This window comes from Asparagus officinalis, chromosome 1, assembly GCF_001876935.1.
Source record: "Asparagus officinalis chromosome 1, Aspof.V1, whole genome shotgun sequence".
NCBI lineage: Eukaryota > Viridiplantae > Streptophyta > Magnoliopsida > Asparagales > Asparagaceae > Asparagus > Asparagus officinalis.
The window spans coordinates 11,671,665-11,699,061 of NC_033794.1; the positions used below are offsets into that span (position 1 = coordinate 11,671,665).

General features: G+C 36.0%; 3 protein-coding genes across 3 annotated transcripts in view; 2 read left to right on the forward strand and 1 right to left on the reverse strand.

Moving 5' to 3' along the window:
• Window positions 5,202-11,865, forward strand: LOC109850017 (metal tolerance protein C4-like). Its single transcript, XM_020419915.1, has 13 exons — window positions 5,202-5,693; window positions 5,771-5,822; window positions 6,918-7,050; window positions 7,149-7,204; window positions 7,489-7,603; window positions 7,723-7,780; window positions 7,850-7,968; window positions 8,856-8,975; window positions 9,157-9,258; window positions 9,345-9,417; window positions 11,022-11,089; window positions 11,329-11,389; window positions 11,503-11,865. The coding sequence occupies exons 1-13, from the start codon at window positions 5,390-5,392 to the stop codon at window positions 11,628-11,630; spliced, it is 1,389 nt and encodes a 462-aa protein (XP_020275504.1). The 5' UTR covers window positions 5,202-5,389; the 3' UTR covers window positions 11,631-11,865.
• LOC109850027 (60S ribosomal protein L7-2-like) lies at window positions 19,819-25,611 on the reverse strand. The gene is made up of 6 exons (XM_020419925.1): window positions 25,402-25,611; window positions 25,211-25,308; window positions 25,069-25,126; window positions 24,910-24,989; window positions 24,709-24,811; window positions 19,819-20,265 (listed from the first exon to the last, which is right to left on the reverse strand). Exons 1-6 carry the CDS (start codon window positions 25,576-25,578, stop codon window positions 20,050-20,052), a joined length of 732 nt encoding a protein of 243 aa, XP_020275514.1. The 5' UTR covers window positions 25,579-25,611; the 3' UTR covers window positions 19,819-20,049.
• LOC109850037 (zinc finger CCCH domain-containing protein 49-like) overlaps window positions 25,837-27,397 on the forward strand; it is a 6,422-nt gene continuing 4,861 nt past the window's right edge. The window contains 2 exon segments of the mRNA XM_020419936.1: window positions 25,837-26,023; window positions 26,100-26,369. Of these exon segments, the coding sequence (XP_020275525.1) occupies window positions 25,919-26,023; window positions 26,100-26,369 (375 nt within the window). The 5' untranslated portion in view covers window positions 25,837-25,918.

The following is a 27,397-nucleotide window of genomic DNA, read 5'->3' on the forward strand; positions in this document are numbered from 1 at the left end:
ACCCTAGTTCGACGCCGATCAAATCCTAGTTCGACGCTGATCAAACCCTAATTCAATTTCTCAGTTTTCTACAGCAAATCAAGATTGTAACTCTCCGATCTAGTTCGATTTTCTCAGATTTGCTGAATATTAGAGTTCTCGTCTCAGATCTCTCTCCTATGGAAATGAATATAGCAAAGAAAAAACTCATCGATTCATCAGTTGAGTTAAAAAATTTTGGATTTTCATAGTATTATACATTATAGTTGCAACTAGCTTTTGGTCTACAGTTTATTTTTTAAATTTTGTTTTTGTGGTTGGTGTTCATAGCTAAGGGAGATTATACTAGTTTTTTTAAATTTGTTTTTGAGGTTGGTGTTCATATGTTGTCTTTAATTTTGCTTCTAAAAAACTTCCTTGAAATGTTATTTGGATGAAGATATATGAATGGGAGAAGTCCTTTTGCAGTAAAAATTTCTTGATTGAACTACCAAGTTAAGAAAATTAGGACTTCAGATTGTTATCTTAGTAGTTTGTTCACGCATTACAGACCCTTGTGCTTAAGTCAGTTGAATCATCGATCACTTGCACTATCAGTCGATCGGATGGCCACACAAGATCGCATAAAAGCTCCAATAGAATGTTTATAGACCTGCATCAAATAGAATCTTAGCAAAATTAGATATTTTTGAGAAGCTTGGTATGAAAAGTTTAGCAGAAAAATGTCACTGTTCATCGACATAGTATGAATATGCATACACATCACACGTATAGTTGCGTCAACACAGTGTGTCAAGTAGGTTTTTTGTCATTCCCACGTGCAGCATCACTATTAAAAAGTTACTTGTGGAGTTAACATTTGTTCTCTTTGTTTGACTCATTTCATATTATCATTTCATATTCACATTAAAGATTTACCCTTGACTATGAACATTAGGGTTTAGTTTGTGACATGCTTACTAGAGGAAGTGTTTGTATTTGTGGACAAAAGAAGATGATGAATGTGCTATACAAAGAAAAAAGATAAAATGTTCAGCAGTCATTGTGGCTGCATATGCAGCATATGCAGATGCTATTATGGCAACTAATATCTACCAAGTTGAGTATATAGATAGATCAATCTTAGCTCAAAAAGATAAACATAGGAACTTACTTATGGAGTGACTTACTCGGCAAAGTGGCAGAGATTGTCGTGAACAACTACGCATGGGAGTTAATGCTTTTGCTAGACTGTGTCAGTTGCTTAGGGAAACAGGACGTCTTTATGATAATAGATGCGGTTCTATAGAGAAACAAGTTGCTAAGTTCCTTCAAATTCTTTCTCATAACTGGAAGAATCAAGCAGTGAAGTTCTATTTTATGCATTCGGGTGAGACTGTTAGCCGTCACTTTCATAAAGTATTAGAGGCATTATTATCTCTTGAAGATCAATTTATAAAACAACTAGATGGCATCAAAGTTCCAGTAGAAATCCAGACAAATCATAGATTCTAGCTCTATTTTAAGGTAAAAATACAATTTTTTGTTATAAATTTTACGTTATATAATAATGGTTATGTTGCTAAGTACTTTGTTGATCTATTATAGAATTGTATTGGCGCAATTGATGGATCTCATTTTCGAGTGAAAGTGGCAAAATAAGATACAATAAGGTATCGAGTCAGGAAAGAATTTCCAACTCAAAATGTGCTTGCCGCATGCACATTTGACTTGAAGTTCATATATGTCCTAGCTGGTTGGGAAAGGTCTGCTTCAGATTCGCGGGTGTTAAATAATGCATTAATATGACAAAACAAAATATTTGTTCCTCGACGTGATAACTCTTAGGTCCATTCACTTTCAAGATCAGATAAGACCTTGTTTATATAAACACATGCTAACTGTTAAATTTTGTTCAATTTTAGGAAAAATATTATTTAGTTGATGGTGATTTTATGCTGAGGCCCGGGTTCCTTACACCATTTAGGAGCACACGTTATCACCTCAAGGAATATTCAATAAGTCAACTTGAAAATCCTCGTGAGGTGTATAACCATAATCACTCTTCACTGCGAAATGCAATTGAGCATGCTTTTGGAGTCTTGAAGAAGCAGTTTCTAATATTGGGTAGTGGAACAGGACCTCATTACCCAATTGAAACACAAAAAGATATTATATATGCATGTTCTATCCTACATAATTTTCTAATGGGTGTTATCACTGAGATGATTTCGTAGTTGCTTATTTTTCAGCATCAATGGTGGAAAGTTGATTCTTTATTTGTTAATAGGCACATCCTGGAGCAAAATAATTTTGTTACAAATCTATACCATGTTTTTAAAACTTGCAAATCATTTATGGGAAAGATAGGGCCACTGGTTTTAGCTTCTGAAACTATCAAAGAAAGACGATCTCAGATAGAAAATGAAAGAGATGAATCAAGTTCTATCAATATTAATCAAGAAGATGGCATGGAAGTTGTTCACGAGAATGATGTAGAATGTATTAGCCCTTCAAAAGGTAAAGAACAAGATTCCAAACCCCGTTCTGCATCGGGAACATCTCCAAAGGTGATATATAAAAAAAAGCATGGTGCCACTAGCAACTTGGGTGAAGAGTTTGATGGGCTAAAAAGCGGAATGGAGTCAATTGCTTCTGCAATTTGGAAGACCGGTCCTCATTTTTGCACTGAAAGAGAGATATTTGAGGAGCTTTTAAAAGTTAATGGGCTCAGTAAGGACGCACAGCTAGTAGCCTATGACTATTTTACTGGGGATGCAGCTCGAGGAAGGAACTTCATTGGGTTACCAATTCATCGGAGGTAAAGGTGGTTGGAGATAAAGCTTGGATGGGCATCACACAATTTCGGTATCGGTATTAGGAGGAAATCTAGTTTACACTCTAATTACATGTCTGCATTTGTTTTGTGTCTTCCTTTTTTTAATCAAATGAGTCTAGACTTTGTTTCATCTTACCATTTCTGATGGACATGGGGAACTACATAAGACTATACATGTTTACTCTAGTTTATTTTTTGATCGTGGATAATCAGAGTGTTGTATTGCACAAGAGAAAACAGAAAAATTCTATTCTAGCACTAAAAAGTGCTCATCCACGATCTAGGTTTGTTCAGGCTCTGAGAATGTTATCAAAGCTTCAGGATTCAAACTTCAGAAGGAACCAAACAAAATACACTTTTCATGCCGCTAATGTATTTGAAACTAGTTTATGTAACATCACACTGATTACCATGTTGCCAATAAAGGAAACATGTAGTACACCCACTGTCCTAGGATACATATTGTTTTGGTCCAGTAAGTATTTATGTGCCCTTCACTATTCATTATATCTACAGAAAGAGCTGCTAAGATTTAGGATGTTCTGAAATAACTATAGACCTTCTAGCCCAGGAGAGCATAAAACCAATACATAGTACTACAAATTAGGCTTACACCAATGTGATCAAATGTGAGAAAGAATGCATTGAATGCGCAAAAGTATCTTAATATGTTGTGTGATCATTCTACAAATAGCAGAATGTCAATGATACAATCAATTGAATTGTCATTCTACAAATATTAGAATGGTCTTCAAAGACAATGTACAACCCACAAATCATTCTGAGGGAACAACTAGTATACATTCATAAGTAATAATTTCAGCTCACTACAGAACGAACCAACTGTCTTTTTTGGTAAAGCCGTAAAGGTTCACATAGACAATCTTGGTTCTATGAACAAGAATCAAAGTTAAAGACACCGCGAAAAGGTAAAATGCACGCGTAATCAATGATGAAAGAAAGAAGCACACTACCCCTCACACTTCAATGCCTCATCAATGTCAGGAAGAGATTTCTGTGTAGTGTGTAAACTATGATGCTTGTGTTGTTCCTCTGCTTCATAGTCATATATGATATATCCCATTGATGATGATAACAAATAATATTAGAGAACTTGCTGGAGTTGCCGCAGCGAGAAAATTATACAAGGATCCAAAGTTTTATAGGCCAAAGAGTTTAGAGGCAATAGCGGATAGAATGGGCCCGTGAGCTCCATTATTCCATATTGAGGCCAAATAAGCAGCGTTCCAATGTACATTGTTCCAGGCCAAGCCATAGCTAAGACGAAGTGGCCAATTACCAGTGAAAGCTTAGCTGCCACCACCAAAGCTATTAGCTTTGGGTATGCATGTTCCATACTTAAAGAAAGAGAGCAAAATGAATAAGCACTAGGATTCCCTGCTTAAAGAGAAAGCAAAATGAATAAGCACTAGGATTTCATAGTTGTTCGGAAAATACTAGTCTCACTATGAGACTTGTTATGCAAATGCAAATTAATTTCTGATGTTTTGGTCATCTACAAACCACTTTCATCATTTCTGATGATTAGTCTTAAGAAAAGAACCATGACACGACAAGTGGTAGTTTTATTTTTCTTCTAAACGAATGTTAAGACTCTATTTTATAGGTTTTTAATGTTTATATTGTACTTATTTGAATTTTTTTAATTAATTTCAGATGATGAAGGATGCGAGATTGATGTTTTGAGGGGCTCACTAAAGTCAAAAATCAAGGACTTCAGCAGATCTCTCTCTCTCTCTCTCTCTCTCTCTCTGTGTGTGTGTGTGTGCGCGTGTGTGTGTGTGTAAGATTTTCTATAAGAAATTGATTGTAATAGACTTTGTTGGTGAAGATTTTCTATAAGAAATTGATTATAATAGACTTTGTTGGTGAAGATTTTTTATATGAAATTGATTGTAATAGACTTTGTTGGTTAAGATCTTCTATATGAAATTGATTGTAATTGAATTTGTGACTAGAAATGGATTATACTTTTTATTAGGAATATCATGATTTTTTACTTTAGATTTGTTTGGGTTCTTTCATTCACCTTTTTTTCTGCAAATATTATGTGCGAGAAATGTTATTCTCTAATTAGTGGAATTATGGTTGTGCTTCTGCTTGTTATTATTTACAAACTTGATGCTGATGGCCACTCAAGTATTTGTGTTACGAAATTGCCCATTTTTTTAAATACATGTTTATTAACTTGTTACTTCCCATAATATGAATGATACTGATTTTGAATAATTATGCGTAAACTGCATTATTTTCTAGACCTTATTCGGAATCACCTTTCTTCACATGAGATTATGGATAACTGACAAGTCTAAAACCATATAAGATTATACGCATCCATCTTCTTTTCTTTTTCTTTTCCATTCTTTTTTTTCTCTGCCTTTCTCTCAAGCCAAACATTGCCTGAGCCAGTTCCAAGTGAGGAAAAGGAAGGGCCACGAAAGGGGAAAAAAAAAAAAAATCATTTTCTTCGACTCTATCTCCTCTCCTCTCCACTCGTACCCATCCCCTTTGCTGTGATCGTGACCCGTAAATGAGAGCTAGGCTGCAAACGCAGCAGCATCGAACAATTTAATGCGTACTACATTTTCGCGCTGCTTAGGCCGCCGCCTCCTCCTCTTCCATCACCGTCCAAGAAAACTCCAAGCTCATAAATATCTCGCCCCTCTCTTGCCCCAACCCTCAATTTATTCCCAGCTCTTATCCAACCAGCAACAACCGCGACAACAAAATGAAAAGGACGAAGGAAACAAGCTCGGCCGCCGCTCCAGGGATCGCGAGCCCTCGCTCCTGTTCCACGGGAAATCCTACAGGGGCTTCTCGCCGTCCTCATCGAGTGGAGCCGATTCGTCTGCCCATTTCATGTCCTTCTCTCGCGGTGGGTTTCTCCTTCTCTTTGAAATAATAAATCATTTTTGGGTTTTTTTTGAAGAAACTTTTTTTTTAAAAATGAAGATTACTCTCTTAGAGTTGCCAAGATTAAGAAGACTGAATTTGATGACACCAGGTATGCAACAATGCCTCCGCTTTTTATTTTTATTTATTTATTAGTTGTTTGGAGGTCTTGTCTTGTAAAAAAATTGTGAAGGATGCGGGGTGAAGTTTAGGATCAACAACGAGAACAGACCCTTTATCGCAAAATTTTGGAATCAGTTAAAAAGGAATCCTATTCTTCCGTTCAGTTCAAATGAGGATCGTCGCATCCGTTAAGTTAATCATTACTGTGTCCTAACGGGTGCATGAGGTGAAGTTGACGAACATTGGTGTCAGTGTATATATTCTAGAGGGGATCTCTATTTTGATTAGTGTTTTGTTGCGCAGGAGGTCACAAGTTGTGCTTCTTGATTTCGAGTTTTTTTTGTTTTTTAAATTGTTCTAGAAAAGGCAGACATTAGAAAGAGAGATGAGATAGAGAGGTCGTGATCTGTTATTTGATCAATAAGTTTATATAATTCAAACATGTATGTGATCGATGCGCTGTGCAAGTCAGCGAAGAGAATGCAAGATATGAAACTAGCACATGATAGGCCTACATGTTTGCATCAATGTTCTGAGATATTATAATGATAGATTCGATGGTGTCAAATCTTTTGAATGTTTTTTTGCGGGCAGTAAAGTTGTGCAATTTGTTGAAAAAATTCAAAAGGTCTCACATCATTTACCCGAGAGCCACTCTAGCTTAGGTAAACATGGAATAAAATTCTCAGACATAGGTTGCACACTATTTTAGCGCGACCCCGGCATCTCATCATGAGCTTGTACTAGCCTATTTTCACGTCAATATTTTTTATGAAGTTTAACCTTGCAGCCTTCTCAGGCTCAAAACATCGATTAACCCATGAAGCCATGTTTTAAGTTAAAAGAAGACTTATTACACGGTTTCAGAGGCAGTAATACTTCATTAATTGAGCTAGAAATTGACTGTTGAAACAATTAATTCCAAACTTTATGATTTTACTGGCATTTTTGTTTGGATTTCACCTAAACCTTCTAACTTGCCGTCACCAGTCTATTGCATCATACTTATTTGCATTTAATAGATAAAGTTCATATGTACTGCCATTATGATGCAACTTGTCTAACTGCAAGTGAGATTTTTCAGTCAACGAGCAGTTTATACCGCCCTATGTTGCAACTTTCTGGTATTCTCTCTTAAGTTTGGGGTCTGGTTTTCAACTTCCAGCCATGTTATGTTGGCTGAAGTTGTGCATTCAGTTGCCGATTTCGCAAACCAGGTACTTCACCACTTCTCTTTTCTTTGCATATCATGCTCATTTATGACACTCTTCAATTGCTATTTTTAAGGTTAAAGCTGGTTTATGCTTGTCTTTAGGCACTTCTTGCGTATGGTTTGAGTAGCTCAAGGCGTGCTCCTGATGCTATGCACCCGTAAGGTCTCCTCATCCTCATGTGTGTACATTACTAGCGAGACTTTTTCCCCAAAAAAAGTCAATAGTTGATAAATACTAAATTTTCCCTGTCAAAGGCATCATTAGTATCAAAATGTGTAAGCCATCATTCAAGCTCTATTTTATTTTTAAAACCAGTTGCTTTTAGTTGACCAACCCATGCTAATATACAGGAATTTTGTTAAGCTTAAAATGTGATGAACTATTTGTTCTCTGTTGTTTTATTTAGTAACACCCCACTTCCCCTCATTCTTTTCCCTGCAGTTATGGTTATTCGAAGGAAAGATTTGTCTGGTCCTTGATATCTGCAGTCGGTATCTTTTGCCTGGGTTCTGGCGCTACAGTTGTGCATGGGTTTCAAAACTTGTGGACATCGCAAGTATGTTATACTCAACACATCAATAAAAAATTTTCTATTGTGTTTAGCTCTGCGGTCTAGATTTGTGTGATAAGAAATATTTCTTTGTATACTAATTTCAGTATGAATTATTTGAGCAGCCTCCTGAAAATATTCACTATGCTGCTTTAGTGATTGGCGGATCATTCCTAATTGAAGGTTAGCTCTGCACGTTCAAAATTTTGCTCTCAAATTTATGCTAGTGCATAATTCTAATGCTTTTATTAGGAGCTTCACTGCTGGTTGCTGTAAATGCTGTAAAGAAGGGTGCAGCCGCGGAAGGAATGACAGTCTGGGACTATGTTTGGCGTGGTCATGATCCAACTTCTGTTGCTGTTATGACTGAGGTATGCCCTAAGATGCATGGCTATGGATAAATAAGAGAACCTTGAAAAGCTAGTACAATACATGGCGGTAATATTTCGCTAAACAGATGCAATCCAACCACATGACTAGTTTTATGTGAAACTTTAATAATATGCATTATGCCATGATGCAACATTAAAAAAATGTAGAAGAATTAATGTGAAGCAGATCACCACTTAAGAAGGCTTTCATATTTCATATTTTGCAAAATAACAATAAGATGGGAAGTTAAGCATCTAGTAGACAGTAACATATCGCCAATAAAAACTACTAATCTCATATATCAATTGCCACATGATGCAGTGAATATGAACATAATGATATGGTGATATGAGAAAAGGATTTGCCCCTATTTTGATACATCAGACAGACAAATACACATACTATGTAATGTTTTTTTTGCTTTATATACTCCATAAGTAATTTATTTGTAAAGGTTTATATTAAATTCAAATGTGTCATAAATTATATAATAAAATTTTAAATTATATGGGATCTAATAATTATTAAGCTATTCATCTGTAGAGAATATTAATCGCATGAATTCATGCACAATTCAAGTTGAGCAATGTCATTTAGTTTCAGTATACTTGGTCCCCAGATACATCTTTTCATACTTATCTGATGTCCTGAACATGGGTCAAATTTCGAGAAATATTAATATTGTTCCTTGCAGGTAGACACCGAGGATTAAAGTGTCTATATATATCATTGGTCCTCAATAGAGGAAATCAACTTCTTTAAGTATTTGTGCTTCTAGCATAGTCCAATCCTCGTTTTGACACCTTTTCTGCCATGGATGCTGGTCGGCATCGCATGTTCGTTTTCATGAATTTCCTTCATCTCACAAGTAATATCTGTTATGCAGGATGGGGCTGCTGTGACAGGTCTTGCTATCGCTGCAGCATCATTGGTTGCTGTTAATACGACAGGAAATGCAATTTATGACCCCATTGGTTCCATCATAGTTGGTAACCTACTCGGAATGGTATGCTATCCACACACCTTTATTAATAACATTTTAAAATCAGTTATTTTGCTTCTGCAATTTACTACAGATCGGCAAAAATATCTATGACCATTTGTTTTGTAATGGTTTGTTTAAAAAATTTGAAGATGGCGTTTCAGAACTATCCAAGTTTTTATAGATTGACAACTTAATCTTGCAGGTTGCTATATTTCTCATTCAAAGGAACCGGCATGCTTTGATTGGTCGAGCAATTGATGATCATGACATGGAAAGAGTTCTCAATTTCTTGAAATCTGATCCAGTAAGATAGCCTCAGTAATCAGTATTACATAACGTACTCCTAATTGCTTTCCTCCCCCATTTTTTTTAACGTGTTGGTTTCTTCAGGTTGTCGATGCTTTGTATGATTGCAAAAGTGAGGTGATTGGCCCTGGATTCTTTAGGTTCAAAGCAGAAATTGGTAACTCCAACTTTCCTTCTAACATCTGCACTAGTAACCTGTTGGTCTGACTTGGCTCCCCCATAGTTGCCCAGTATAGCTTCCATTTTTACTATTCTAGTCTTGGAGAATCATTTGTAATGAACTATTTATATCAAGTTTATCTCAATTGCTCAACATAGTACATGATTTAGTGCTGGTTACTTGGAATGAGGATCTAATGAAAATGGGTACACATAACATGCTTATTTTTGAAACATGGTGCGCATACCATGTTTCTTTTTATTTTTTTTAGCTGGAACAAAATTTAGTAGTTAGATGCGCGCGTGCACGCACGCACAAATTAAAATATGCATGTAGAGATTGTATTTTGGAGATACCTTTCTGCAATGATGTCTTCTGTTACTATTTCGATGTTATGTTCACTATCTCAACGAACCATTAATTTTCACAATGCCTTCCCCCCCAAAGTGCTCCAAGCCTGCAATAATAATTTATAGTGGCTATGTCCCCCTGATGACTTTTGCGAGTTCCATTCATTTTGTCTTGCTCTCCTTGCTGGGCCATCATTGGGGCATATGCAGCAAATCAAAGAAATTTTGAGGACTTGAGAAAATTTCATCACTGTCTAGAGTTTTCAAATTGGAGGGACATTTGACTCTACTTGTAAGTCAAAATTTGTTGAGATTTGAAAACCCAGAACATTATCTCATTGTTCCAGAGCCAGACTGCAGATTGCAGGGATGCTACGATTTTAGGTAAAGCAGTTTCATGATGTGTTATTGTGATCGGCATACAAAAGAGAATATACTCTTGGCACTGAAATGCTGTGTGCAAGAGGCTGAGGTTTCCATGTAAATCTTACTCTTCCATTTTCAACGGAGATTGTTACTAAACATTCAAACAGCTTGTCTCGAATTCACTAGTTAAATGCAAGGTATAAGTTCTTGACTAGTTAGTTTTCCTAGTGAAGTTCCAGAGTGCCAATAGGAAGATGAATTGCCTGCGACTTGCTTTGAAAAAGATGACCATTGCCAATATCGATGGATGTGCCTCACAGCTTCGTGTACCCTGGTGATGCTTTAGCATCAACTATTGAGATGATTTGTAAGCAATTAAGGTGAAATGTTTGTTAGATCAAGCTTGATTCATGTGATGGTGAAAAGGAAGAAGGGATGGTGAATTGACTAGTTCTGATTAGTCATTTAAGAAACAGATCAAAGCATGAATGATGCAATATATGTTTGTACAGAATGGAATTAATACTTTCTGTATTCTTTGTTGTACCTTGGGTTAATATCATTACCACTCTTGTTTGCTTTTCCTCCCTTTTTCCTCTTTGATTGTCTTGATGGCATAGTTATCACTTTCATGGATACAGTTTCTTTATGTAAAGCATCTCATGAAGAACCAAAATGCATAAATTTTCAACTTCTATGAACAAATGCGCCACATCCTTTTACCAAGTTTCCATTATTAAGTCATAAACTAGTACTCTCAATTTTTTTGGTGACTTTTTGTCTTGTAGAATCAGTGATTTATTTACAAACTACAACCGTATTGACCATATTTGTCGAAATCATCCTCATGTATCATAAACTTGATATCTTATCTTGGTCTAACAGATTTCAATGGTGAGGTGTTGGTGCAAAACTATTTGGAAAGAACCGGGCGTGGAGAATGGGCCATGCAGGTGTGTTTTCATGTGTCATGCTAAGCTATTTATGTGTTAATAACAACTAGATTCAGTCACCCATGTATGAAATTTGTGTATCAATAAGATTGAATTGGATTTAACAAGGACTCCGACCATGTTTCAATTCTTAGAAAAGTTTTTCCCCCCTCCCAATGATGCCAAAATCTTGTGCATTTGCCATTTCATTAACACCTATGTAGTAGATATGAATACGGGTCCACTTTTGATGCTAACAGTTCCGAGAAGCTGCAAAATGTAAGGATGACTCTGCATTACTCAAGGCTATGGCGTGTTATGGTATGTGCTAGAACAGGCAGTTATGCATTCACATCTGCCCTCCAGTTTTGTGTTGGCTCATAAGGTTTTTATTTCACCGTTTATTTATTTATTTATTTGGTGAATGGTGGCAGGTGAGGACGTTGTTACGGCACTAGGGAGTGAAGTAGATCGACTCGAAAGGGAGATCCAACTGATTGTTCCTGGGATTAGGCATGTCGATATCGAGGCACACAATCCTGAAACACTTGCTGTGAAATAACCATTCTCTGCTAATTAAATGTATTCGGTGAAACAAAAAAATGGAGAGGTATTATTTTATTTTATTGCCAGTTAAATACAGCATCTCCAAAATTTTCCTATGAGATGCTTTGCTTCTCTTTTGTTGTGGAGAAGCCATTCAGTGACCTTGTAACAACGCACAGGCATATTGAATCCAGGAAATTATCCTGTTCTTGTTGATCCTAAAATATAAAGGCAACTAACATTTGATCGTATTTCTCTTTTTCCTGTTCATGGTTTTGGACAACAGCCTTCATAATCTAATTTTCCATTTCATTGATGTCGAATCTTATAAAATAGACGTATGGGAGATCAAGATTTATTACATTCTCCATTTTGTTATAATGCTTATTTTATGCTCCTCATTACATATGTTATTTAGTTTTTGTTGTAATCTCGTTGTTGTATCTACATACATCACATATCAAAAGTAAGAATCAAACATAAAATTTAAATGTAAATAGACAAGAGAAGAGATAAGGAGAAAGTGATCATCTCATTTTATTCATCCTCATTTCACCATACATTTTGTCTTCCATGGATTACATTATATAGATGTAGAAGAGAATACTAAAAGTCACAAGTAGGTGAAGAGTCTTCTTCTAGTAATGTCCACATTCATTGTATTTATATTTACAACACTCCCCCTTGGACATTACTACATGATGTCAATGCCTCGTTAAAAACCTCGCTAGAAAAACCCAGTGGGATAAAAACTAGTCGAGGAAAAGAGTACACGACATTAGTAGATTCTTGTTGCATTAGTTGCCTCATTAAAAACCTTTAACTAAGAAAACCCTGTGGGACAAAACTTAGTAAAGGGAAAAAGAGTACAACTATAGATCTTCGGGATCCAAAACTTGTGTTGCATTAGTTGCCTCATTAAAAACCTTTAGCTAAGAAAACCCTGTGGGACAAAACTTAGCAAAAGGAAAAAAAGAGTACAACTATAGTCCTTCAAGGCATAATCTTCGGGATTACGTTGAATATTCGCTCCCCCTGATGATGACAATCTTCTGACTTTATGCTAAGAAAAAACCCAGTGGGACAAAACTTAGCGAAAAGAGGCAAATTATGATAATAGATCTTCAGGGCCCAATCTTCAGGATTGTTCTTTAAGAATTTGCTCCCCCTAAAGAAGATAGTCTTTCAAGTCTATGCATATTGTGAACATATTATTCATAAGTTAACGTAGGCAGATACTTAGTGAACAAATCTGCAAGATTGTCACTTGAGCGAACTTTTTCGATGGTGATTTCGCCATTCTTTTGGAGCTCATGTGGATAAAAGAATTTTGGCGTAATATGTTTTGTCATGGTTCCTTTTACATATCCACTGCTCATTTGTGCAACACAAGCTACATTGTCCTCATAAAGGACAGTGGGGGGATATCATCTTTCGCTAGACCACACGAGCCATAAATATGTCGTATCAACGATTTTAATCATACATATTCTCGTGAGGTCTCATATAAAGCGGTAATCTCTGAGTGGTTAGACGAAGTAGTAACCATGGTCTGCTTAACAGACCTCTAAGAAATGACAGTACCACCACAGAGAAAAACATAACCAGTCTGGGATTTGATAATATGGGGATCAGTCATATAACCAATATCAGAATAGCCCACCAATGTCATATTTCAATTTCTTTTATAGAATAAACAAAGATCTCTTGAAGATACCAGAGGATATATTTAATATTATTTTAATATCTCCTTCCAGGAGATGCACTAATTCTTGCTAGCAAGTGTAACACAAATTTCAATATCAGGCATGATGCAATTTGTAAGATAAATAAGTGCTTCAATAGCGCGCTCAAATACGGGACTTCAGGTCCTAAAATATCCTCGTTATCTTCTTTAGATTTGTATGGGTCTTTATCCACTTCAAGGGATTTAATAACCATTTGTGTGCTAAGTTCATGAGATTTATCCATATAAAATCTTTCCAAAACCTTTTTCACATAGGTTGACTGGTGTAGAAAAATTCCTTCTGGGAAAATGCTCGATCTGCAGGCCGAGACAAAACTTGGTTTTTCCCAAGTCTTTCATTTCAAACTCCGTCTTTAGGTATGAGCTAGCTTTTGTAAGCTCCTTGTGCATTCCAATAACATTTATATCATCAATATAAACCGATATAATATAAAAGCCATTTATAAACACACAAGGGCAGACATCATTATTTGCATATATCCTCTTCAGGAGGAACTCACTCAGTCGGTTATATCACATTCTACCCGACTGTTTCAAGTCGTATAACGACCTTTATAATTTAATACTATTGTTGCGATTCTTGTTTTCTCTTAATTCAGAAATTGTAAGTCCATCAGTGACTTTCATATAAAAATATTAGCGTCTAATGACTCATATTAAAATGTGGTCATGACGTACATATACTGTATATATAAATTCATAGTTTCTGCTATATGTATTAACTTGCGGAACGTAATACAATCACTAATAGGAGAATATTTTACATCTAAATCGATGTTGGGTCTCTGCGTGAACCCATTTAGCTATGAATCTCGCTTTATATCTCACCACCTTACAATTTCATTTATTTTTCTTACGAAGACCCATATATATATCCTACAGGGATATATGAACTACAGGTTCAAAAATACTTTAGCGAGTTCAGCTCAGCCTCAATTGCCACTTTCCATCTCACCTAGTCCGAATGCTTCAAGCACTCTACTATTGACTTAGGTTCTGGATCCAGATTATTTTCGGAGATAGTAAGAGCAAATGTAGAGGCAACTATGTTGTCGACAACTTTTATATTTATATTATATATTTCTCCTTTTTCACAAATTCGTGGCCACTTCAATTCTTATTTTATGTCAACCAAATCCTCGTCATTTCCCTTAACAATTAGATTTGGTCGTTCCGCATCTCTAATATTATGATTATCAAGTGCACGTGCAATTTACTAGAGATTCCATCTTCAGGATGAACCTCTTCTGGAGGTTATGGGAGTGACTGTCTTTCTATATATAATTTAGTTTGCCGCGGACTTTTATCTTTTACAGTAACATGGTTTATATGCTTCTAGCACAATATGCTTCTGGCATACCAAATCATCAATGATATATTCAACATGAATATGGGGCTTAGTCACTCTTTTCTTAGCAGATTATCATGTGAACTTCTGGTTCAGTTTGACTAGTACGTGGATATAAATATTGAAGATCTTTTTCACCAATGGAATTTCTTGACATTATTTTGTATTTTGGGCACTAATCTCCCCCTAATGTCGAGAATCGATCTTCAATAAAAATGTAGTTAGCGTACTAAATTGTAAATTGATCCCCTAACATGGGCCATAGGTACTAAATTATTGACGGAGTTTCATAAATAATATATGTACCTTCACCGAGGTCCCATAGAGGTACGCTATGGTGGTGATATAGAAACATGGACTGCAAATAAAAAATACGCAGATGGGAAATGTTTTGTTTCTTCACCACGTATTAGATAAAGGGGGGAAATTGTGATATGCAGTTGGTCGGATTTGGTTTGAATGCCCCATTTAATTTAAGGAAATCCGACAAATCATATTTTGCCCAAGATGACCCAATCGCTCATGCCAGAATTTAAAAAAATTTTGGGTCCCTAAATCTCAAACTTATCGCAACATGGTGTATTTTAGGTCAGACAAATTCTAAAATATACACATATGAATAAAAACCACATAGGCTTATAAGAGTTTAAAGCAAAAATCAAGATAAATTAAAATTGTCTGACAAATGCATATAATCCAAATATAGAAAAACCAAATAGTTTACCTTGACCACCTCAATAAGATCTACTACCTCCCCCTCGTCCGAGCTTATGAATATTAATTTGAATTATGACATGTGCTTCAGGCACTACGACTGAACCAATTAAACTTGCATTATGGTTTCTCACAACAGCTGGTTGTGTTTTTAACAACTACTAATGCAAGGATTAGTTCATAATGCTTTTAGTTGTACTATTGTAAGAGTACAAGGTTACTTGTTGAATTGTATTCAGTCGAGGGTTTAAAATCCAAAAATGGCTACAGGATAAGATCTCCTATTATGTTCATAGCCTCCCCCTTGTCCCCGCGTAAGTCATGTATTTGAAATCCAAAAAGTTCTGATTCAGTCTGCCAGTTGCGTTTGAGGGAATTGGTTTTCATAGATCAAAGCGATCCTTCAGGGATTGCCCAGAAAAGTGAATACTTTTTCACTGAGGTATTAATTTTTCATGTCTTAGAAAATTTAAAGTGTTTGCCTTCTGAGCAAATATACTTAAAGAATCAAGAGATATAATCGTGCAAAAATCACAGGTGTGTCCAGTAAAAAAAATGAACGTTCAATGCTAAGTAATAATTACTATCATATATCACAGTGTACTAATCATGTGGACGAAAGATTAGTGCATGAGAAATTAGAAATATTCATATTTTAATAAGATCACACATAATCACCAAAATCATTAAGCTCCTTTTTCTAAAGATCTTCATAAAAGTTATCTTTCAAATGTTTGCTTCTGGCAAGATTCGAAACTCCACTAAGACAATGCATACTCTTATTCTTCTAAACAGAATAAACAACAATTTTGCAAACTAGGAGATAAGCATGAATATTCAACTTCCCAAGGCAGTAGGTAACACATGATACACTTGCATCCTTGCAGATCAACATGAAATACTAGATTAATATATTTGTGCTGCATATTCAGAAATCAAGACATTTATGCATTCATAATGAAGTATAATCTATCCTTAGGATAGAAACAAACTGAAAATGAAATGTGGACGAAAACCATAGGATTTTATTGAGAAACTCTTTGCATAAGGTAGGTGGAAGTTTCAAGATTTCTATATCAGATTCTTTAGTTTGCACCATATTATATTACAATAACGTGTGATCATTTATTAGCTTCTTTCTCATTAGCATCAAATTGCACTATCTCATAAACATTTGTAGATATATGTACAATTAATATGTTACCAAAATAACGTGTGATCATTTATTAGCATCAAATTGCACCAATGTAATAGACCCATTTAATATGAAATTATACGTGCAATTTATTAGCATCAAATTGGCGACTGAAGGTTTTACATAGCCATAATATCAATATTATATACCATTTTGATAAACTGGTGTAATTTACTTATTAGTATATACAGACACTTATATTGATACATGATGTGCATACAAACAGAATTTGATTTATCTTATATGATTGGTATATTTCAAACAGTGTTTATTATGATAAATGTATTATAAAAATTAAACCTGGATTATCCATACTATTATGATTTGGTATATTTCACATGGACATACTTAATATATTAACATACTTGACCTTCGGGGTATCAGACATGTATTATTGATTAAATAGTTATGAGCAGTGTAACTCCCATAACTGAAATTTGGGCCAATCTGTAATATATTGGTCTATTACATGTATCAGTTAGGCATGTTATTAAAAATGATTGTACAGTTATGTTATATGTATTAATATTGGTTATTAGAAGGATTTATCTTATCATTAACGCAGCAGCATGGATAAATCCTATTATACATTAGATAATGCATATCATGTCCACAATTCTATTAATTCTTTAGCCTATGACGCATTAACTCACTATGATGACGGCATATCACCAGTCCGACAATTGCTATATGTATTAGGCTTGATACTATGTAAAACCTTCAGTTATGGCCATTAGACAAACTGTTAAATTGATAATCTTCGGTATAATGACAGCATATTTCAGAATAAAATATTATAAACTCTTACCACCAACGGACGATTACGAACCGGCTAGCTAGAGCTTTCGTGCTGATAACGTGTTGTAATCTCGTTGTTGTATCTACATACATCACATATCAAAAGTAAGAATCAAACATAAAATTTAAATATAAATAGACAAGAGAAGAGATAAGGAGAAAGTGATCATCTCATTTTATTCATCCTCATTTCACCATACATTTTGTCTTCCATGGATTACATTATATAGATGTAGAAGAGAATACTAAAAGTCACAAGTAGGTGAAGAGTCTTCTTCTAGTAATGTCCACATTCATTGTATTTATATTTACAACAGTTTTTATTTTTTTATCTATTTTTTCTTTTCTTTTTTTCCCCTAAAAAGTCGTATGTTATTCTTAAGGATCATTAAATATAACTCCATTAAAATGCATTTTTCAATTGTCTATGCAAACGTCTGGAAATTGATCTCTATTCAAGGAGGCAACTAAATGAGATGGACATTTTGAGTTTTATTTTAAAAAAACAAGAGGAAGAGGTAAAGCATTTACAAAATATTCATGAAGAGGTCTATTTGGTTAATTTACTCATTGTCATGCGTATTTTTCCCTTGATTAATTATTATTATTTGCTAGTTATTGCTTTTAATTAGTTAGTTTTAGCGTTTGCTTTTAGTGTGTGTTTTCTCTTGAGATGATGGTGGTGTTTTTTATTGTTGTTTGATTGTTTGATTTTGATCGACCCATCTGAAACTAATTTCTGTCTTTTTTTTATGTGTGTGTATATATACACGTGTATGTGTGATGTGATCGTTGAGCTTGAAAATCCTCATGATTTAGCTCAGCATCACCATCTTCTTGTTATAAGACCCGTTTTAATTCTAAAGATACAAGTACGAGTAGTAGTACTTAAAAATGTTCTAGAACTTCAAACCTTTTAAATTACCTTCATATCTAAATGATACTTTAGATCATATTTAAAAAATCATCAAACAATCCCGAGTCCATGATATTATTCTACTACAAAGAGATGTCAATCCTTACATATTTACTATTTAGACTTCAGGAGTTGACATCTTTTTAATGCACATCTAATGTCATGGACCAGTGCACATCTAATGTCATGGACCAGATCCACCGGATACATTCTCAAGAAATGCACTTTAGTTAGGAAACCGTGTCTCTGAAAAAATACATGAGAAGACCAATGATCAAAGGAGATCAGGAGTATCCAAAAAGCAGCTCCGTCTACAAAACAATATTTACAAAATACTTATACCCATAACTGAAGGATTACAAGCAACACAGAGATTAAGAATATCTGGAAAATAACGGTATCTTGCAATGAGAGGTGGTAAAACTAATTTACAGATATCAGCGTGACAACCAAAGCAACCACAAAAACATAAATTATATGATCTTGCTTCTGCTTATAACATGATGAAAGAAGGGACCCAAAGCAAAACTTGCAGTGTAGGCGACAAGAAAACTTCGTATCAAATATGCCAAATATACCTTATTATCAAATACAGCCTCCTCGATTGACATAAACAGTTTAATCGTGAACATGACACAATATCACTACAAGGATTGAAATGCTCATCGTAACTAGCTCGTCCGCAATATATGTGTACTTCTTAGCTGCAATGAAAGTTGCAAGAAGCAAACGTTTAATATGATAAATCTCGAAATGACGAAAATTCAATCTTTCAACCACGAAATCATCTCGTGCTATTTGTTTGAGATATCTTCATATATGAATGATGATCCGCTACGGATAGTTACTTTTAAGTTGAATGCAAAAGGAGAGAAGTTGTCCAACAAGCACACAGTACCATCACGCACTGCGTAAAATGGGCAGGTATCAGTTCTTTCAGAATCAGGGCACAGGTGCTTCTTCCTGATACTCGACACACGATGCACTTGACGAAGCCTCGCATCTCGGGGTCAATAAGTTATCTCCAAGGTAGCCTTTTCAAATAGAAACAAGTTGAGAGCTTAAAGATAAACCATACATTGCATTAGGGATGGACTATGCGCGCCGCGGCCTAGAAGTGAAGCATTGGTCCCAGTCACCAGGCAAAGACTAGTAAATAGAAAGACTAGTAAATAGAACATGCAAAAGAAACCCGCATACTACGAGCTGCACGCTTATATACTTTCTAAGCGAGACCCAACATCTTCTCAGTTAATTGAACTTAGTAAATTATAAATCACAACCATAATCTTAAAGCCTTGATTGCATCTTCACGAAATTGTAGGATATTACCCACTGACTACAAGATATAGCTGTAAAATGAGTAAATTAAAACATAATAACAAAGCAAACTTATAATTAACAATAGGCTTTATATAGCCAACCACAATTAATTTGGGATGAGGAGTGCCGCTGTTATTATAGTATTAGATAGACATCAAAGAAGTAACAAAAATAAGAGTAAAGATAAATGTGTTAGCGCCTTCAATCCCAGATCTAATATAAACGCCAGAATAAACATTGGGAACAGGTCCATCTCTAAACTCACAGCAAAATTGACAAAATACTTTTTAAGTTTCCCGGCTACAACTTGGCAAAATTCTCAAATGCAAGAAACACATTCAACTTGAAAAAAATCTGACATCAATAAAAAGGACAAGGAACCTCGAGATGAAGCTTAATTCATCCTCCTAATCAACTCATTGATGAAGTTTTCTCGGTTGCCAGCATCTCCACCCTCAACATAATGATTCCTTTTCTTCTTCAGGCCCCCCAATGGTGCCTTGAGCTTGAAAGGCCATAGGAAGTTGTTTGCCTCCTTAAAGTGTGGCCCCACAGTCATGATCTCATGGATAAGGTCTTCAATACAGATAATCCCAAATTTCCCAAGAGCCTGAAACCAAAGAACACAATACTATAATAAATCATAACGTCCACGATGTACGTTAAAATTAGGGATGACAATTTTTGTCCATGCCATTTTACACGCCCATGCCCCTTTACCTCGTTGTATAGTGATCTCATCGCCTCAGCAAGCTCACAACCTCTGGTGGGCGATTCTTGGATGAGTTAAATGTGTTAATCATGGACTTGATTAGGTCAAATCTTTCTATTTTATTAGGGTTTTCTATTGTCTATCTGTATATACAATTAAAGATGGTCTGACACTGAATAATGTTCTAATCAGCATATCTGTTCAAATCCTATAAAGAATTGTCTTTTTTCGAGAAGTATAAATTAAACAAAACAATGTTGATAAGGATAATTGAAAAAGTTTTTTTTACCTTTGTTGTTGATCAATTTTCTATAGGATAATCTGAGTTTTTTTATTGATTTATTCACTAACGTTTTTAACCTACTACTGTTTCTGTATGCATAACCGCAATAATTTATTAGTCATGTCAATAATATATGAAGAGGGATTAAGATTGATGTCTTGCTCCTACTGTGAACTGTTCGGCTTTCTCGATGACAGTTGCAGTTGAAGGGATCAAACAAGATCGTGAAATTGGTTCTCTCTAAAACGTGTTGAGCAAATGCGATACCTATAGGGTACAGACACTTATATCTTCAACTTAGCTTGGTGTATTATGTTACTTCCTCTGAAGGGTGCTCTTTGCATTTTGTAAATTGTAATAAATGTCATATGGTAACTTTTGAAGATAGAAAAGAAAACTTTCTTGTTATTTGTAAACAGAGAAATAAACGATAATTGCTTATCCAGTCATTCAGGTTGGCATTCTATATGTTGAAATTAATCCATACGTAAATGAAAACATGTTACTTAACATCAATGTTTTATTTTGTCGAAATAACCTTTATCAGGTAAGCAAGCAATAATTATAGCATACCTCACTTGCAACAGAATGAACTTGTTAGTTTCTACTATTAGTTATAAGTTTGGATCCCCTTCTTGATATTTTTTCAATTGGAAAACTGATTTGCTTACATCATAATTGTCCTATATTTTCTTGATTTGTCTACAAACAGTGAAAAGCTGCAGCATTATATCAAAATCAAAACATTCTGAATCCTTGTAATTGTTCAAGGCTTCAAGCAACAGGTATGCATCGAGTGATAAAATGGCAGATGAATATATGCATATGCTTGTTTAGTTTCAATATTATTCTACTATAATTAAGATTTTTGAACCAATATGCTTCTAAGTTTATTGTCATAGGAGCAATTCTCAATTGGAAGAACAATTAGATGCGTAAGATTTTTTTCGTTTTTATGTAGTTGTTTCATCTAGAGAGTAAATTTCACAAATTGTCATGAATTATTAGGGATGTTATACAAAACATCATAAACTATTTTATAAGAGAAAAATAACACAATTTCAAATTAGTAGAAAAATATCACATCTTTCAAAAAATTATATGATATATCCTGAAAAGGTTTATAAATTCATGTTGGTTTATTGACCCTCTGAATCCGCTTTTAAGGCCATGGTCATTTGAAATTCCAATTCCACCGACTGAAGTTTATCCAGGTGTGCCAGGTTGTGGAAATCTAAAAGCGAAGTGTAGGGGAAGGGCACTACTTAGGCTTTTGGGGCTTAAGTGGTTCATAGCTGAAAAAAGCACCACAGAAAAAATAGTCCAAATCCTATTAAATTTTTAAATATGGATAAAAATTCAAAAATACTTGATCAAGTTCAAACCCAAAGAAGAGCACTATATTGAAAGCACTTGAGAGGAGGAGAAAATTAGAAACAAGTGAAAATTCAAAGCATACTATACATGTGTCGACGCTATCACCCCAACACCAAGGGTGCTCAAGAGGAGGCAGCGTCGCGCGGAGAGCTTCCTAGACGCAGAGATTGCTAGAGACGGAGATGGTTTTGGGGTGTCTATAGTTTCTTTATTCACGTGGAGATGGTTCTATCGGAGGCGGACCTGTCAAAGCTTTAGCAACGAGAAAGCTTCACCTAAATTTGGGGTGAGCTTTGATGGACAAGAAGAGGTGGACAAGGTGGAAATGATTAATCGCTGGAGAAGAGGACTTGTCAAGATGGACGAGTTGGACAAAGTAGGTGGGTAAGGCTCGAAGCGAAGAATTTGAAATATAGGGTCTTTTGGATTCGGAACACAGAGGAGAAAGGGGTTTTCGGGTACGAAAGGCTACTTACCTACTACTCATTTTTTCCCTAAAAGCGTTTAATACCGTGAAAACGGTGAAAGCGAAGCGGCTAAGGACCACTTTCACTTTAAAAACTGCTCAAGCAGGGCTTTTTACCACTTTTTCAATGTGTGTCGTATTATGTAATACGGTGGTTAACTGTTATTATATAAGCAAGGCTAGTAGGCTCCAAGTCATCTTATATGAAACAAATTTGTATGGCGAGTAGCAGAAAAACTGAATTGTTACGTTACGATATGTTTTGTTTATGTTATTTTTTAGGGGTTTTTGCTTTTAGACCCATTTGTTTACTCCCATTTATTTTTAAACCCATGTACTATTATTTGTATCTTTAAGCCCAATTCACATTTTGTATTTATTTTTAAACCCAATCTTCAAAATATAAAAATAAGTGGTTTTGGGTTTAAAGATAAATACAAAAGGTGAATTGGGCTTAAAGATACAAATAATAGTACTTGGGTTTAAAAATAAATGGGAGTAAACAAATGGGTCTAAAAGCAAAAACCCCTATTTTTTATTGTTTAAGAAAAACGAAATTGTCCAACAAGGCATGACCGTGAAGAACAAGATGAATGTCAATGTACTTGTATACTAACTAGTGTTAGAAATAGATTTTAGCGCATCTCTAATCAAGGCTTCAACAATGCTTTTATATCAGATTACAAAAGTCAATGTTTCTTAACTTTTGTCTTTAAGGCAGAGAAGTTAACCCACACGGCGGAGAGCAAGAGAGGGCGGAGAAGAGATGCACACATTCACAATGTTGGGAGCGTAGTAAAGGCACCCAAAGTTTTGACTGACATTGTGGTGAGCATTGCGAGAGTTGTTTATCATGACTGTTAAATTCACGTGAAAAATGTGTGGATAGTCTTTCGGAGGCTGCTGGGGCCAATGATCACTTAGATTTTAACACTTTGAAGTATTCCTATCTTCCCTTCATTCCTCATTTCCACATCTTCGTTCGAAACAATCAACTTTTGTAGTGCATCCTCACTGCATTGAGCTTCGCAAAGATTTGATGCTTGGATGATCCGATCCCAAGAAACTTTCCATCCACAAACACATTTGTCACATTCACATTCTTGTTCTTGTAGTTCTTGAAAGTGAGGGACTTGTCTCTTTTTTCAGGTGGTACCCATACAAAGTAGTCTTCCGCAACTGATGACCACTGTGTATAAGTACTTCCTTGAAGAAAGGAAAGTCTGACTTTCAAGAACTGGAAGAACAGGAGCATGAATGACAAATGTGTTTGTGGTCTAATCACAAGCAACTCTCTATTCACACATATTTCTCACTTTCACATTCCCAATCATGCGATTGTTGAAAGCAACACTTTCCTTTCTTCAGGGACAACTCATACAAAGTGGTCATCAGCAATCAGAAGCCAAGGATCACTTTGTATGAGTTCTTGAAGAAAGAAAAGTCGGACTTTCAAGAAATGGAATGGAAACATGAATATGACAAATGTGTTTGTGATCCGATGCCAAGAAAGTCTCCATCCACAAAGACATTTATCACATTCACATTCCCGTGTTTGTGATCCAATGCCAAGCAAGTCTCCATCCACAAAGACATTTATCATATTCACATTCCCGTTCTTGCAGTTTTTGAAAGTGAGCGGATTCCCTTTCCTCTTGAAGTGCTCATACAAAGTGGTCGTCAGTAGCTGAGGACCACTTTGTAGGAGTGCTACTCAAAGAAAAGAAATTTTGACTTTCAAGAACTGGAAGAAAGGGAACATGAATATGACAAATGTATTTATGAATGGAGAATTTTTGGGAGCTCAATAAACATTAAACAAGGGGATGCACCTCAAAATTATCTGAATAAAAATGTGGAGATGAGTAAAAGATGGAAGATAACAATGGTTTGAAGCACTAAAATCTAATTGGTCATCGGCTGCAGCAGCACCCTAAAGACCGTTCATATCTTCATGCTGAACGAGATGTACAGCAAGATTCCAAGTTGTACAAGGAAAAAGTGGTGCATGTATGATATCTCAAACTAGTACCAAACATTGTTGAACAATTACTATTATATTCTACAATCTAGGATAATGATGAATGCACAGCAGAAACATCATGGGTAACGCAGACTATTTGGCAGAGATAATAACATCTTCCTATATACAACAATTAAAAGTATATCATAACTGTTCAATCTCAGGCATCAAAAGAAAATTAAGATACCCAACCTGTTCAATAATGGTATTTTCAGTCAATGGAACTCTTTGTTTGTCGAGTTTCCCATATCCTCTCTTGTAGATCAACTCTCTAACACTCTTAAGGTTGGGATACCTGAAACATTTCACCTCCAAAATAAGTATCACATTGAATAAAGATGGAACTATTGAATTTAAAATTGTAACTAAATACAAAGGTCAGTTAATAAGTACCCATAGGTCACATAAGGCTCAACTCTGTGCAGCATATTCATTGTGGCCTTGTTAACTTTCAAAAACACTCCATTAAATATCTGCAAGGTGTTCATTTCTATTAAACCCAAAACAAATTTCTAAAATAATCATAAATGATCAACAATTTTGATTACTAGCCTGTCTCAGACGCAGAAGCTGCAAAATTTTCCGAGATTTTGGGTCCATGGCATTGATACTACATAATATTAACAACAAATCTCGATGACCATTACGAAATTATACATAACAAAGATAAAAATAAATTGAAAAATAATCATACCCTCGAATCCTAACGATGAAAAGAAGCTTCTCTTCAGGACTAACATAAAACCCACCCTTCATTCTAGCCTCTCTCTTCAGCCTGATCAGATCCTTCTCCTAATAACAGAAAATAACAAACACCCAACTCATAAATCACCACAAAACAATCAAAAGACACAAAAAGATAGAACCTTGAGCGGTATCCAGTACCTGGGTCTCGTACTCCTTAGAATACTGAAGAGCTCTGCTGAAGATGAGCTTGCGATTATCTCGATCCTCCTTCTTCTTTGCTTCGACCTCTTGCTTCTTCGCGAGCTCCCATTCTTCGGCTCTCTTTCTCTTCTTGAGGACTGATTCAGGGATCACTGCTGCCTTCGCTTCGGCCATCTCTCTCAATCTTACTGCAAAAAAAAACCTAATGAGATCGTGATGTAATGGTGAATTTAAGGGCTTTTCGTGAGAGCCCTGTTGAGAATCTGACGGCTGAGATTTTCTCGCAGTTTTGGGCCTGATCAAACGCAGTTGGGCTATAATAATGAACCTTCGTTCCGCTCTATGAGCCTGTGGGCTGGGCCGAAAGAAAAAGTACTCGGTCCCGAAACTACTAGCCCTAACCAAAACACGCGCAATACGCGTGCTCGGAAAAAAAATCCCTCAAAATAAAATCAATCAAGGGTTCCCAAAATCGCCTAAACTCTTCTCAAATCTCCCACCATCATCGTCGTCGATGGCGCATCGTCTGCTAAGGGACGCTCAGGCCGACGGATGGGAGCGCTCCGATTTCCCCATCATCTGCGAGTCCTGCCTCGGCGACAACCCCTACGTTCGAATGGTAAGCCCCCTCCAAACCCTAACCCTAACCCTAACCCTAATTTGGTAGCCCTAATCCTAATTTGGTTCGATTTCAGACGAGGGCGGTGTACGATAAGGAGTGCAAGATCTGCACGAGGCCGTTCACGGTGTTCCGGTGGCGGCCGGGGCGAGACGCGAGGTACAAGAAGACGGAGCTGTGCCAGACTTGCAGCAAGCTCAAGAATGTTTGCCAGGTCTGCTTGCTTGATCTCGAGTACGGGCTCCCGGTTCAGGTTCGGGACACGGCGCTGTCGATCAACTCGAATGACTCGATCCCGAAGAGCGATGTGAACCGGGAGTACTTTGCTGAGGAGCACGATCGCAGGGTATGTTTTTGCGATTGTTTTTTTTATGTTAATATGGTATGAAGATGAATGGTAGTGTTGTGAAGTGTTGGTAGGTAGAAGGGAGATGCTAATTTTTAGGGTTCTTTTGATGTTAGTTGCTTAAATTATCTGAAGTTGTTCGCTTGAATTATTGAAATTGATATTAGATCACGCCGTTCTTGTATATTCTTATTGCACTTTTTGGTTGGAGGGATTAATTTGAATCAAATTGTAAGTAGTAGAGGACCTAATAGCAATTTCAGTGATTTCAGGGAATAAGCTTGAAACAATTAATAAGAGTTGGGGGGGTCCAAATAGCAATTTTGGTGATTTGAAGGAATAATTTCAGAGTATTCAAGATCTAGGGGAGCTATATCAAAATGGTTTTGGTAACCATTCGGGCAATGATTAACGAAGATAGAGAAAAAGAGGGGTGAGCTTGAGAGGGGCTTGTGTTCTCCAGTAATCCTCTCTCTTCTAACTCACATCTCTTTTTCTCTTCAAGCAATGGTTAAAGAAGAGAGAGAAAGAGAGAAGTGATGGTGAATGGGGCCTATGTTTCCCACTGTTTTCCTCTTTCTCTCTCTTTGTTAACCGTTGCCCTAGGTTAAGCAAAACCCCATCGAAACGGTTTTACTAAGTGCAATGGTTATGAAAAAACCCTATCAAAACGGTTTTACTAAGTGCAATGGTTATTGAAGAGCGAGAAATAGAGAGGTGAGGTTGATTGTGGCCCTGTGTTCCCTTCTAGTTCTCTCTCTCTCTCTCTCTCTTCTCCCTCACCTCTCTTTTTCGCTCTTTGTTAACCGTTGCCCTTAGAGCAATGGTTAGTAAATCCGATATCGACAAAACCCTAATATCTAGAGAAGAGATATATGACTTATAGTTTAACAAAGGAAATATATTTTTGTATCTATTGTTCTGTTTATAGGAATCACATGACAAGAGGGCGTAAGGGTTAAGGTATTATGGGATTTTAGAGGGAGGGAGTCGGTAGATATGAGCCTTTTTTTTGGGGGGGGGGGGGT